Source organism: Rattus norvegicus, chromosome 20 (assembly GCF_021556685.1).
Source record: "Rattus norvegicus strain SHRSP/BbbUtx chromosome 20, alternate assembly SHRSP_T2T, whole genome shotgun sequence".
NCBI lineage: Eukaryota > Metazoa > Chordata > Mammalia > Rodentia > Muridae > Rattus > Rattus norvegicus.
Window position 1 is genome coordinate 8,967,908 of NC_141553.1, and position 14,682 is coordinate 8,982,589.

General features: G+C 44.4%; 1 protein-coding gene across 1 annotated transcript in view; it reads left to right on the top strand.

Moving 5' to 3' along the window:
• Zfand3 (zinc finger AN1-type containing 3) overlaps positions 1–14,682 on the top strand; it is a 195,085-nt gene that overhangs the window by 121,492 nt on the left and 58,911 nt on the right. Inside the window, 1 exon segment of the mRNA NM_001012175.1 lies at positions 8,217–8,399. Within this exon segment, the coding sequence (NP_001012175.1) occupies positions 8,217–8,399 (183 nt within the window).

Here is a 14,682-nt window from a genome sequence, read left to right on the forward strand (position 1 = left end):
TGAGAGACACAGGGAAGCTGGGTGCCCCCTCTAGTGGAGGGTACTTACTCCTGCCAGCTCTGGAACTTTAAGTTGGTTATTAGGTACAGGCACATGGGGAGGGACTAGCTAATGTCTGTAGGAGGTCTCTGTAGAGAGCAGTCGTAGGCTGAAACACCGATGTTTGTATGTTTATAAATATTCCTACTGCAACCAGAAGGCTTTTCTAACTTCCAGCCTCACAGTGATCTGCTCAGAAGATAAGATGGTCATTCTCCTAGGAAAAGAATACCGACAGGAGTTTAGGGGTTTGCCTGGGGTCATAGGAAGAACCAGGCTTTGAGCTGTAGCAGGCCTGCTCCTAACAGGGACGGCTGTGAGGGAACAGCTGTAAGCACAGACGATAAAGCTGAGAAGACACAGGCTTGGCTTGGCTTGTGCCCTGACCTCTCTGTAAGTCCCAGGTGCCCCTCATTGTTAGGTCATGACTTTCATAGACTGTGTTCTGTCACCTTGGTGCCACTGGCAGAACACAGTCCGCCCCGGTACTGTGGGGATCACCATAGCCTGCTCTGAACAAACCCCACGAGGTCTATATACAGCAAAAATAAACAAAACAAAAAACCCATCACTCATTTCTAAAAACATGATTGTTAGCAAACATATCATCCTTTAAAACAGTTTCATTTGGTTTAAGTCGGAAGTTGGCCTGTTTATTTCTGAGGAGAGGCTGCTGCTTAAGGCATGCTGTGCTTGCTCATATTGGAATAGTAATTTGTGCTGAATGTTTCTCAAGTTGAAGTGAAAGTGCATCTCACAAGTGACCATCCTACCCCACGCGAGGTGCACACATAGTAACAGGCCCTCCGTGAGACGGCGATGCGTGAGGATGTGCAGCTGTGGCTGTCAGGAATGGCAGCTCGAATAACGAGGTGCTGGTGAGCAGGTGCTGGGTTTCTGTTGCCTGCTACTACCACCACCCTCCGTCTCCCGTGGGGGCCCGAGGGAATTTCTTGTCGCTTCTCCTGTCACTTCTGCAGGGCCACATGAAGGGCGAAGCTCAATGTGGTGGCATGTGTCTGTGCGTGGTTCCCGCATGATCACTGCTGTTGAGTTCAAGCCTGCGTGTTGGGTTCTGAGGCAGCCTGCGTTGAGAACAAAGGCTTGGTACATGAGGACTGGATACAGTTACAAACAATGTCAGAGAAAGAGGACTGGCCTTGCCGCCCCTGCTGACTTCCAAATGCTTTTCTAGTTCTTTATGGAGCACCTTGTGGTGCATTCAAAACCTTGGGCTGACAAAAAAAAATTTTTCTGGTTCCCATTTCTAGGGCTCTTAGGTTCATACTGCACTTGTGTCATTTAGGTGTTTAGTGACAGACACCAAGGGCTGAGGCTTTAGGGCTCAGTTCCAATGGCATCTGGACCAGTTATAAGAAAACAGAACTAATCTGTAGAGTGGGCGTTGGTCCTGAGGATGCCCCTGGAGGCAGGCGCCCGCTTACTGTAACACAAGTGTTAAGTCAGCACTGCCTCAGACTTTAACCCGACTGCTACCTCACTACCTTTTCCAGTCTACACGTGGGTCTCTTGTTGAGGTGTATGTATGCATCCATATATTAACAAATACATATTTTTGAGACCAAATTAATGTCCTAACAGTCAAAATTTGTATTTTCAATTTTCTCCAATTGGTGCATGTTGTGCTTTGGTCTGAGAGGTAAGCGTGTCTGCTGCGTGTTAGTTACTAATGGACTGCTGGTGTTTGCTGTGGTGTTAGATGCTAATTTATGCCTTGTGAATGAGAAGCCGTGCGGTCTGCACAGTAACTGCTGTGTAAGGAACAGGCTTTCCTAGACACCTGTGCTGCTTCGCACTCCGAGCAGTCTTCTGCCTGGGTGAGAAGAGCTGGCCTGAGTAACCTCAGTGATACACCAGATTATGAAGTAAGTTTAATTGCCAGTCATAACATACCTTGCCAGCTTCATACACTGTTGACTGTGTTTTGAAAACAGTGTTTGAGAACCAGGCCTTCAGAGCCAGCCTAACACTGTCTCTGTCCTCCAGAGCAAGCTGGCGGCTTGGCGTTAGAATCTGCACACATTAGGAGGCAACTTCAGAGACTTGGGTCCTGCCAGGACCAGGTTTACCCTTACTGGACAGTTGGGAAGGCTTTTTTAATGAGGTTTTGTTGCTGTCGTTGTCTGTCTGTCTGTGTTCTAAGTACAGGAATAGGATGTAAAATGCAGGCGTTTGCTCAGTGACAGGGATGCTTAATGTTTATACCGTGAGTAGGAACATTCTGGCTTTTCACAGATACATTTTATAACAATTTAAAACCCATTAGTTTCTAAGGAAATTAATACTTGTAAACTTTGTGTATTCACCAGGAAACAGAGAGTTAACTCAACAACCCTAGGTCGGTTACTGTGTTAGGGCTGGGTCTGCTGGGTGTGAGGTGTTCATTTATCTGGCAGGCCAGACGAGCTCTGTACCCTGAGCTACATTTCCACCGTCCACGGGCGACGTGAAGACCTCCCCAAGGAAGTGATGCTCGTGTGCAGTCTCGAAAGGGGAGTGGAGGGTACCAGTGTGGACCCCAGGTTTCTGTCACGGCACGCCAGAGTTCTCTGTGTGGAGAAAGACGTGTTTGAAAAAGCAACAAAGGTGAGAGTGGCTTAAGCTGGGGACAGGTAAGGAGGGTCAGTGGCCTAAGATGAAAAGGCAGCAGAAGCCATTTTATACGTTTATATGTGTGATGTGAGGTTGTGTGGGACGTGCCTGCACCACGAACCGTGTGCCATGGAGCACGTACATAGGTTGGAGGACAGCTTTTAGGAGGCAGGTCTCTCCTTTTGCTGTGAATTCTGGAGCTCAGAGTCTGATCACCGAACTTCCAGGGCAACAGTTTCCCTGCTGAGCCATCTCACTGTTTCTCTGGAAGTCTCTCTGGGGACTTCCAGCTGGTTAGCTGGTAAAGATTTGATTGTAGGCACAGCAGAGGAGCCTGAGGGTTTACGCACAGAACTGACATCAAAATTGGGTTTTAATGGGAGTTTTATTTCTTTGTTTCTTACAACCATTCTGATTGCTATGTGGGGAGTGGATTACAGTGACCCAAGAAAGGACACAAGGTTTCTGATGCGTTGCAGCTGATGGGACCTGCAGGTGAGACGTTAGCACAGAGTGGTCCTAGGGAAGTGTGTGTCGGCCAGAGAGGGTCAGCTGCCGTGAGCGACGAGGCTGGTGGGTTTGAGTTGAAGTAGTAAGGGAGGGAGAACGAGGAGACATGACCCCCAGACTGGTGTGTTCAGCTTCTAGGTGCATATTGTCGCCAGTTCCACGAAACAGCAGGAAGAGCAGAAAAGGGGTTTATTTTAGTTCTGAGGAAGTGAACGGGTGAACCTGCTCTGTCCTCTGTGGCTTGGTCCTGGAACCGTGACAGGAACCACGTGGGAATGAATAGTGACAGTTGAAACAACAGACAGATGTACAAAAAAGCTGGGGTTCGTGGGCTGCGCCTCCTCTGTGAGGGCGGCACCTGCGCAGCCTGGGCCCTCACTGACTTAGCCTTTTACTAAGTACCCCGCAAAGAAGGCGGATCCCTATCTTGAGAGATCTCTGTGCGAAGTGGCCTTCGGTTGCAGTTGCCTGGGAGGAAGAACATTAGCCAACCTTTCTGGACCAGAAGAAGCCTGAGCCTATCCAGAGGAAGCCTCTGCCTATCCAGAGGAAGGCTCTGCCTATCCAGAGGAAGCCTCTGCCTATCCAGAGGAAGGCTCTGCCTATCCAGAGGAAGGCTCTGCCTATCCAGAGGAAGGCTCTGCCTATCCAGAGGAAGGCTCTGCCTATCCAGAGGAAGGCTCTGCCTATCCAGAGGAAGGCTCTGCCTATCCAGAGGAAGCCTCTGCCTATCCAGAGGAAGCCTCTGCCTATCCAGAGGAAGCCTCTGCCTATCCAGAGGAAGCCTCTGCCTATCCAGAGGAAGGCTTTGCCGTTTTCATGGCTCTGAGCCAATGGAGTTTTTATGCCCATGTCAAAAATACATATTCACACCGGAGTCATCCATCTATCCACATCAGAGTGAGTGAGTGAGTGAGTCTTTTCTCTCGGTCTCTGCCTCTGTTTCTCTGTCTGTCTGTCTGTCTGTCTGTCTGTCTGTCTGTCTGTCTGTCTGTCTCTATGTTTAACTTGAACATCATGAGAAGATAAGAATCTTTCAGCTATTAACAAAGGCAGAAGAGAATATTCGTGAAAGAAGTTTAAATAGACCCAGCCGCGTTGAGCTCTCTTCCCTTTAAGCAGGGTGCATGATAACTGCATTGCAAGGTTCCCTAATTAAGTCTGTTGGCTCTTAACTCTTGCTTAAGCCGGTTCTTGCTTAGACCTAATGGTAACACGCTCAGGGTAACATCCAACACCTAGAATTTTATTAAGATTTTAATCGAAAGACTAAAGTTTAGTTTATGATTTGACTGGCTCCTGCTCATAGTTTATAGCTTTTAAAGTAGCTACCTGGGTTGGTAGGGCTCTAAGCTGGGAAGACGGGGAGGAAGCTGAGAACTCTCTTCTATTAAAGGAAGGTTTTATGCAGTGCTTTAGTGAACCAAGCTTTTGAGGTACAGGAAAGGAATTTTTATTTGAAAGTGGGTTAAGACCAGACTTGTGGCAACATTCTGGTTTTGTTTTTGTTTTCTTTTCGTTTCTTTTTTTTTTTTTCCCCTGTAGCTAGCTGCCTGAAACGTGAAGTACTTTTGGTATGAAATGCCAAAGATGGGGCTGGAGAGATGGCTCAGCGGTTAGAGCACTGACTGCTTCTCCAGAGGTCCTGAGTTCAAATCCCAGCAACCACATGGTGGCTGGCAGCCATCTGTAATGAGATCTGATGCCTCTTCTCGTGTGCATGAAGACAGCTACAGTGTACTCATATACATAACATAAATGAAAGAAAGAAAGGAAGGAAAGAAGGAAGGCAGGCAGGTAGGCTGGCCAAGGAAAAGCTTCCAGTGGTAATGGAGAGTAGTTGGGAGTCTGTGTTGAAGGGCAGTTAGGGTTTGAAGACTGGAGCGGAGATGTGGAAGTGTGGAGAACCCCTTCTGTACGCTTGACATTTCTGGGTCCTTTAGTGGCCCTGTGCTGAGGGTGAGCCCAGCCGTGATTCAGAATAACTTGCAACCTGAGACCCAGCTTCAGCACAAACTTGCAGCTATCGGGTCCCACCATGTCCCATTCGGGTAGGGCAGTGAGTGGAGATGAGGAGCCACGCTTTGCTTGGTGTCCTTTATTGATCTCCCATTGACTTTATTTATACCCAGGTTCAGTGTCTTCAGTGGTGATGTAGAAGCCTTGTCACCTCCCTGTGTAAATTGGAGTAATACAGTGAGTTTCTCATCTCACTGAGGGAAATGGGAATTCATGGATCTTGCTCATTCGTGTGTTTAAATGCTAACCCGTAAGGAGTCCTCCTAAAGACTGAGTTGTTGGCGTTCAGAGCATAATAGGTAGGCATTTTGCGTGTGATTTAATGGCAGCACTGTGTTTTAGGTTGATTTATTGTGTATAGGTCTTTGGCCTGCATGTTTGTCTGTTTACCATGTGTGTGCCTACGGTATCCGCTGAGCTACAGATGTTTGTGAGCTCCCGTGTAGGTGTCGGACTTGAACTTAGTCCTTTGGAATTGTAACGAATGCTCTCAACTGCTCAGTCACTTCTTCCGCCCTAGCTCTTTAGAGAGAGGTAGAGAGGGTAGTGATAGGGAAGGGATGGAGGGATGGAGGGAGGGGGGAGGGGGAGGATAACTCTAAGGCATTTAGATACATTTGACATTTCTTGAGGCCCATTTTGTCTTTGTAAGCTGTAAAAGATGAATGGGTATAACCATGACTCCTTGCCTTAGTTTTTGGTTATGGTTATAAACTCAGAACTATCTTTTTCTGAGGCAATGTATTATAGCTACTTTATTTATCTCAGTTTATTTAGTTGACCATCTAACAAAAAAAGTTTCTAAAAAATTATGTAAAAAGATTAGTAAAAAGAATTGTAGGCAAATGCTAGCAGAAAACCACTGAACTGAGATCGGGTCCCAGTTGGCGGAATTAGAGGAAGGATTGAAGGAACTGAAAGGGTTTGCAACCCCATAAGAACAGCAGTGCCAACCAACAAGAGCTTCCAGGGGCTAAACCACTACCCAAAGAGTACACATGGCAGACCCATGGCTCCAGCTGCATATGTAGCAGAGGGTGGCCTTGTTGAGCACCAATGGAAGGAGAAGCCCTTAGTCCTGCCAAGGTTGGACCCCCCCCCCCAGTGTAGGGGAAACTGGGGTGATAGTGCAAAGGGGGTGGTTGGGGAGGGGGAACCCCCTTATAGAAGAAGTTGAGGAGGATAGGATAGGGGATGTATGGCTGGAAAACCAGGAAAGGGAATAACATTCGAAATGTAAATAAAAATATCCAATGAAAAAAAGAATTGTAGTGATGTTTTGACCTAGGCTTAAAATGGAGGAAGGGGCACAGGTTTGCTGAGCCTCCTTCCTGTCTCTGTCTCTGACTCTGTCTCTGACCTGTTCAGGTTCCTTCTCCACCCTCCTAGTTTGGCTCATCGAGAGCATGCATTATATGTAAGCTTAGCATTTTATTTTATTTTAAACTTTGGATTATCTCAGTGATTACTCAGCAGAGTGTTTCTGTTTTGCTAACTGACAAAAAGTATCAGGATTCTTATACATGGGTGTGGTGGGCGTGGGGACTCACAGGCTGTTGTAAAATAAGAATTTGACATTGTATATCATGTTTTTAAAAACAAGCCTTTCTTCCCACTTGATCTCCTTTCAGAAACTTATCCTGCTTAGATGGTGAGAATTGTGGGAGCGAATGTAACGATGACGTGGATTAGCTGATAGATTCATATTTTTAATGTACCATTAACATCCCCAGTAGAAAGCACGGAGAAGTGTCCTGATCTCCTCACGTGTGGTGATGGAGAGTCTAGTTTTCCTATTTATTTTAGAAAAGTCAGTGTTGCAAACTTTCGCCCCTGATGAGAAGCAGCACTGTCTCTGGACCCTTGTCACCATTGCCTTCAGGAGGAGCTCTGGGATTCTTGAAGTCTTGCTGCTTCAGTCCTTCTCTCTGGGTATTGGTCAGAAAGTGGGTGCTGGATGAAATGGATGTGTCCAGGAGGCAGGCGTGGGGACAGCAGGGAAAATATGCTGACCTAGTGGGACACATCAATTCTAGTTTCTGTGCCTGAGTAAGTTGGTTTCTATCTGTCTCAAGGAGTTGAGGCTGTACTAGATTATTCCATGACTGTGTGGGCCTCGTAACATTTCCTGTTGTGTGGTACATGGTTGTGGAAAGACACAGTAATCCTTGACATAGGTATACTAATGAGATGATATAAAATTTTTATATTTTATCTTATAAAATGTAAAGGGCATTTTATTCTATTTATATAACATTTTCTTGATAATTATATAATATTGAGATAAATAAATCATTTTTAAAGTGTCAAAACATTGAATAAGGAAGTTCATTTCTAGGAGGAATACACAGGAAAGAAACGGCATAGGAATGGGTGGGTTTGACCTGTAGGCTCCTCCCTGACTGGTCCAGCACTTGCCATCGTGCCTTTCCTGTGCTGAGGGCAGGAGCTGTGTTGTCAGCTCGAATTGCTCTACTCAACAGCAAAACCTGCAGTTTTCCTTACAGACTAAATGGTGGTGTTATGCTTCAGTGCTTTCCTGAGGAACTTAAGAAATAAGAGACTGCTAATTAGAAAACCAGCCTCCTTGTATTTACGTCTCTTGTAAACGAAATGCAGCTCATTTCCTTCACTGTTGAGGTCATTTCTTTCATATCCCTCCTCATTGCTGATGATGTACACACAGGCACTGGTTCCTGCTGTTTCCCCTCTGACCTCTCACCTATTGGTGTCAATCTCCCTCTCCTTTTTCCTGATTTGTCTTGAAGAACATCTTTTGGTTTTCAAAGTTAAGTATTAAAGTCAGTGTCTGTCCTCATCTGAACCACAAAGGGTGCTAATATATAACTTGAAAGTTTAAAACATTCTCTACAAATCACGCATGTGGTTGTCTTGTTTGTAATCAGTGATTCTCTTCTGTGCTTTTGTTTCAGTTACCCACAGCGGCCTTCCTTGCTGTCTCATAACTTTGACACTAACATTAATGTTTTCCAGTGACTGCTCTGACTGTTCTTATCCCCTTCTTTTTCCTGTAGATTTTCAAAAGAAACAACCAGATGATGATTCCACCCCAAGTACAAGTAACAGCCAATCAGATTTGTTTTCTGAAGAGACCACCAGTGACAACAACAATACCTCCGTAACCACGCCAACTCTTAGTCCCAGCCAGCAGTCGCTCCCGACAGAACTGAATGTAACTTCACCGAGTGAAGAGGAATGTAAGTCTGTAGCATGAGAGGCATAGCACACAGGGAGGCCATCCTCAGTGCCTTGGTCAGGAAGGCTTAACCTCAGATTGTTTCAGACAAGTGTGTGGGTGTGGAATGCTGTGCTTAGCAAGTCAGAAAGTAAGTGCAGCCACTCCAGAGACCGGGAGGTCTTCTCAGGACTAGCCCTCTGTTCCTGTGTGAGAGCATGACGTTTGTGGACCAGTCTGCACCAGCGACTGTCAGCGCTGGCTTCACATTAGAATCCATTTGGGATATTTAAAGAAATGCTTTTTATTACATTTTCGAATATTTGTGGGTGTAGGTACACTTGTCATGGTTCATGTAGAGGGCAGAGAGAGGACAGCGTGCAGGGTCAGTTCTGTGCTTCTGCCATGTGGTTCCAGGGATGGAGGTCATCAGGCTTGGTGACAAGCGCCTTTACCCACTGAGATATCTCACCAGCACTCCACTGAGGATTTAACAATCAGTTTTTATTGTCGTCCCTGAGCCTACTTTAACTTGCTCAAAGAGAAGGAAGCCCAAAGACTTAGCTCTTAAAGTTTATAGAGAATTCTAATGTACACCAAGCATTTCGAATCACCCAATCTAGAACTTAGATTGAACTCTTGCCTCTGCTAACTGGCCTTGACTTTAACTTAGGTTATAAAAACACAAACTATATGAAGAAAGGAGATACTTTTTTATTCTTGTTTAATATTTTAGTGTGTCTGCGTGTGTGCGTGCGTGCATATGTGTTGAATATGAGAATGTAGGGGTGTAAGTGAGTAGGCAGGTACCTCTCTCTCCTGTTAGGCTGGGCTGGGGAATTGAACCCGGTTAGTCAAGCCTGTGTTTAAGTACCTCTATTCATTGAGCCATACCACTGGTCCTCTTGTTGTTCTTGGATGTGATATTGTGATATGTAGCCTTTATAATGCTACAACTATTTCTTTTGGGACACAATGAAACTCATAGTATTTGTTCAAAATGAGGAAGATATTATGACATAATAGTTTTTGCCTCTCATGCTTTTCTTAAGTTTCGAATTTAGTGCTTCAAGCTTAATGGATATGTAGAAATGTAATAGTTTAGGCTATCTAGTCTACTAATTTGGGAAGGGTAGAGGGAAAAAAATTTAAATGCTTTGATGTGTTACTGAATTCAGTTATTGAGAATATAAAGCAAAGAAGGTATTTAAAAGTTTATTGTTGAGTGGGGACATTTAATATATTTGTTATTTTAAATCAATAGGAGTGAATATTCCTCTTTTTCACCTTCAAGTAAAGCAGTGTCGGGAGACCTAGAATGCGGCTAAGATCTTAAATCGCACAGGACAGCTCTACACCAGGAGTGACCAGCCCAGTGCTGTCATATGCAGGGGTTAGAAACCTGACACACAGCTGTGTGCACTTACGTTAGTAGGCCAGCCTTTGTAGGAATGCCACTGAGAGGACTGGCTCACTCTGACATGACACCGAAGGCAGGATGTCGTAAAGAGACACTTTAACATGGGGCTGGTTATTCCTTCAGGGCCATTCATGAGGAATGAAGTTGGAAATGTTGCTTAATGTCCAGCCAAGCCACTGGGACTTGAAACGATAGCTATGGCTCTAACAAAGAGAAAGTGTCACTGTTCTTTTGAAGAAGCAGTCTGACAGTATTGAGAACAGGGATAGCTTTTGACATTCTAGAAGGGGAGATTTGAATATTACAACTCGTTTAATGGAACTAGGAAGGGTGTGAAAATCATCTCAGAAGAGACAAAGAATGTTAACGGTATGTCAAGGAAGTGGATAATTGTACTTCCTTCCTTCTGGTTTGGACGGCCTGTCCTTCTCTTGCGCAGTTGCTTGGCCAGGGCTTCTGGCCTTCTTGTCTATTTTCAGATGCTAGGGAAATGGGTCCCACTACCCCATTGGTTGTGGTGCTGTGTTGTGCGCATACGACCTTGATTGTGCTGTCATACAGTCTTCTCTGTATGTGCTCTTCATCAGAGCTTTCATTGTGAGAAGTGTTTATCTTCCTTTGTTTGTTTGTATTTTGAGAGTCTCGTTCTCTAACCGAGCTGGTCTGAAGCTCACAGCAGTCCTGCATCAGCCCCCTGAGAGCTGGCATTGCAGGGGAGAGCCACGGTGCTGCATAGGACGTTGAAGTCTCCTATCTTTCTCTGTCTGCTGTTGTTCTTTCTGCTGGTGTGGTACACAGACGCACTGGCTTCCCGGTTGTGAACCATCCTGTGTCCGTCTGGAAGCTGGGTCCTGGTCATGGGTCATGGTTTGTATTAAGATTTGTTGGTTTTTTTTTTTTTTTTAAAGTCAGAGATAGTAATCTTCCTTTTGTGCACATGTCCTTGTCTGTTTTGGTGTTGAGGTAATATGGTCTTATATATGAGTTTGAGAGACTTCTCCTTTAAGTTTTTGGAGTGGGTTACAATGTTTGGTGTAACCTTTAGAGGTTTGGTAGACTGCACAGTGATGTCATCCAGTTCTTTTCTGCTACTAAGTTTTGCTGGCTAATTGTAGTTCTGTTTTCATGGTTAATGTAGGATTTTACCATCTCTTTTGGATTTCCAGATTGTGAGTGAATAGTTATTTGTAATATTTGAACTATTGTAATATAGTTCCAGATGATTTTTTGTATTTCTCCGCCATCATTTATTGTCTGATTTTATTTATTTGACCCTAATTTTCCCCCTTATTTTTACTATTGTTGATAGATATTTTTTTTAAACATTGTTGTGCTTCTCCTTCCCCAACCCCCTAGGTCTTAATTTTGTTTGTTTCTGCTTTGGTTCTCCCTTTCCTTAATAATTTCCTGATAGGTATTTTTGCTTTTCTTGCTCCTTAAGTTATCTTTTTAAGTCTCTTGTTACAATCAAATTTCTTTTCTTTGGGTTTTGTTTTGCTGTGTGACAGGGTCTCATCTTGTTGCTGTCCTTAGTTTTTTGTTTGTTTGTTTGTTTGTTTGTTTGTTTTTTTTTTTGTTCTTTTTTTTTGGAGCTGGGGACTGAACCCAGGGCCTTGCGCTTCCTAGGCAAGCGCTCTACCACTGAGCTAAATCCCCAACCCCACTGTCCTTAGTTTTGTGTCAACTTGACACATGCTATAGTTATTGAAAGGAGGGAGCCTCAATTGAGAAAATGGCTCCATGCGATTTAACTGAAGGGCACTTTGCTAATTAGTGATTGATGAGGGAGGGCTCAGCTCCTTGTGGGTGGTGTCACCCCTGGGCTGGTGGTCCTGGGTTCTATAAGAGAGCAGGCTGAGCAAGCCAGGGGAAGCAGGGCAGTAAGCAGCACCCTCCATGGCCTCTGTATCAGCTCCTGCTTGCAGGTTCCTGCCCCGCTTGAGTTCCTGTCCCAGTTTCCTTTAATAATGGATGACAATATGGAAGAGTAAGCCAAATGAACCCTTTATCCAGTTTGCTTTTGATCATGGTGTTTTCTTTACCTCAGCAGTAATCCTAAACAAGACAAGTTGCCCAAGCTGGTGTCCAACTCCTGGAGTTTCCTTTAGCATGTGGCATTAATTCCCCAAATGATGTTATGAGGACATCAGTTTTTGTTTTGAAATTTTGGCTGAGATGTCCTTTGCCTTCTAGGAAACTGGTTGCCAGTGATGCTGTGCACACCAGAGATTAAAAAATGGAGGTTGGGGGTGTGGTGTGTATTTGCAGTTAGAAGTAAGTCATCATTTCTAGGTTGTAATGCCTTTTAACATGTCCTTTATAGCCCGTTGTTGGGTCTGGCAAAGTCTGAGCTGCTCTCTGCAAAGTGAGTATCACTGCCACCAAGTAGATAAGCTTTTTATTTGATTTTCCAATTAAATTTCTAGTAATCTGTAAAGGGAGCCCGTTTGCCCCTTTTCAGATGGCTTCTGTAGCAGGGCAGATATTGGGCATACCAGGCTGGCAGCTTCCAGTAAAGTGTTTGGAAAATATTACCTATTAAAAATAGTTTATGGTTTCCTGCTGGGCTGGCTTTAAGTGAAATATGGAGGGGCGATTTATTTACAGTTCTCTCTGTATTTGCCTCTTTCTTCCCTTTTCTCTAATGAAGCTCGAAACATCAAGCCGTTTATCAGAGATAATTATACAACAGATGGAGCTTTTCTGATATATAATAGTCTCAAAGTGGAAGATTCTCTCCCGTAATAAAGCAAGCCCAAACTTTAAATGTCTCGTGATTTTAATTTAAAGTTTTTTCTCTGGTACATTTACTTATTAATTCTAAACCTGGTTCTGCAGAGCACGCTGCCTTCACTGGCCTTGTTCTGATAGACTGCTAGTTCGCAGTGCCGTGTGGGGTGTCCCTTATGTGCTTTGTTGTCAGATAGCTGTCATTCAGGGATGGTTGTTTATGGTCTGTGTGCAGGACTTGAGTGTTTGCCTATACAAACTGTTTCTGCTCTGCCTTGTTGAGGTCCCTGCAGTGTAATTTGACCTTTAACCTGTCAAAAATAACCTGTTAAAGCACAAGCACCATCTGCAAGGGCCTCACCTGCTGCCTCAACCTCAGATCCTGCCTTCAGGCAGTCACAGGAAACAGGACCGCACTTTCGGATTTTAGGTTAAGAGAAGTGATGCATTTGCCTAGTCATGTTCTTTGCTTATTTAGGCTCCCCCAACCCCCTCGCTCGTGTAGCGATGCCTCATGCACTCTGATAATAAGTCTTTGTTAAATACAGTAATGGGAAGTTGTACAAGTGAACAACTCTCACATCTCCTATTTTGTGTTGTCCTTCCTTTCCTTTCCTTTCCTACCGGACTGTGCATGTGCTGCCTGTGTGTGTGCTGGCTGCCCGCTCACACCATAGTCTGTGTGTGTGCTGGCTGCCCGCTCACACCGTAGGCTTGGCCATCAGGCTGACTGCTATGGTTTGCAGTGTTTATGCCAAATAGCCATTAGTGTATTTATCAACAGCCCTTAAGTTTTTTATGCCAGTATTATTTATGTTAATCCCTTAGTGGGCATAATTTATGAATTAACCTTTATTGTAAATATGGATAGGATACAGAATTTGATACTGCCTGCAGTTCCAGGTATCTTTTGGGAGACATTAAAGGATAGCCCCTACAAATTAGAGGGACTATTAGAATATTGTCCATTTTATCCAGGTTTCTAAATTATTCAGAAAAAAATTATACATTATTGGTAATGTTAAAAAATTTCTTCCACTAATGGTATTTTAAAGTATATTATTACAAGCATACAAACTAAAATCGACTTGTGTGTATATCTCTGTCTCTGTGTGTGTGTCTGTGCACTCATGTGTGGTGTGTTTGCATGATGTGTAGGCTAATATGTATATGTGGGCACATGGTGGGGTGTGTGGTGCATGTGGAGGCTCCAGATTGACATTAGTGTCGACTTCAGTTGTCCTGTGTCTTTATTTGTTCTGAGTCATGGATCCAGAGCTCACCTACTCTGCTAGTCCTGCTCGCTGACTTGATCCAGGACTGCCTCTGCCTCTGTGCGATGGCGATAGACAGTCTCACCAACCCAGATTGTAGATGGGTGCTGGGGTCTAAACTCTGATTCTCATGCTTACATAGCAAGTATGTTTACTCACTAACCCAGCCATCCCCCAGCCCTAATTTTTTAGCAATAAATTTAATTTTTAACAATTTATTTTTTTGCCAAATGCTGCTCCCTCTACTAGTCTCTTTCTTACAGAATCCCTTCCTCTCATTCCCCCCTAAATTTTGAGTTCCCTGCAGTATTGTTTATATTTCCTAATTTATCTCTATGATCTATATGTAGTTAACTGGAGAAATGTTAAATCTGGGAGGTTGCTATTGGCACTCTTTTTATAGGATTATATCCATAATCTCTTCTTGCTTCTGCTGTTTTCCCAGTACAAAACAACCTGCCAGGGGAGTGTGCCAGTGGCAGTGACGTCAGAGAGGGGATTCTCTCACCGACTCCCTGCTTGCACTGCGGGCAACCAGATTATTTTTTAAGTAATACTTTTATTCTTTGAAAATGACATGCACACATGCAATGTATTTTGCCATATCTATTTCTTGTTTTCTCCCCTTCCCAGATCCTCCCCCTCATCGTCCTCCCAGATTCTTAACCTTGTGTCAGATGGCCTCCCAAATCAGACCCTCGTGTGCAAATCTGCCTGCTTGTCAACCAAACTGAAGCTTTGCTTTGCCCAGAATTCACCCGGCACTCACAGAGCCATTCCATGCCTGCTTCCTGTGGCTCAGCTCGGAATCCTTTCATTCACCCTGACTGCTCCCATTATGGACCTCCTGGACCACTTACCTGTGACACTCATTCCCAATT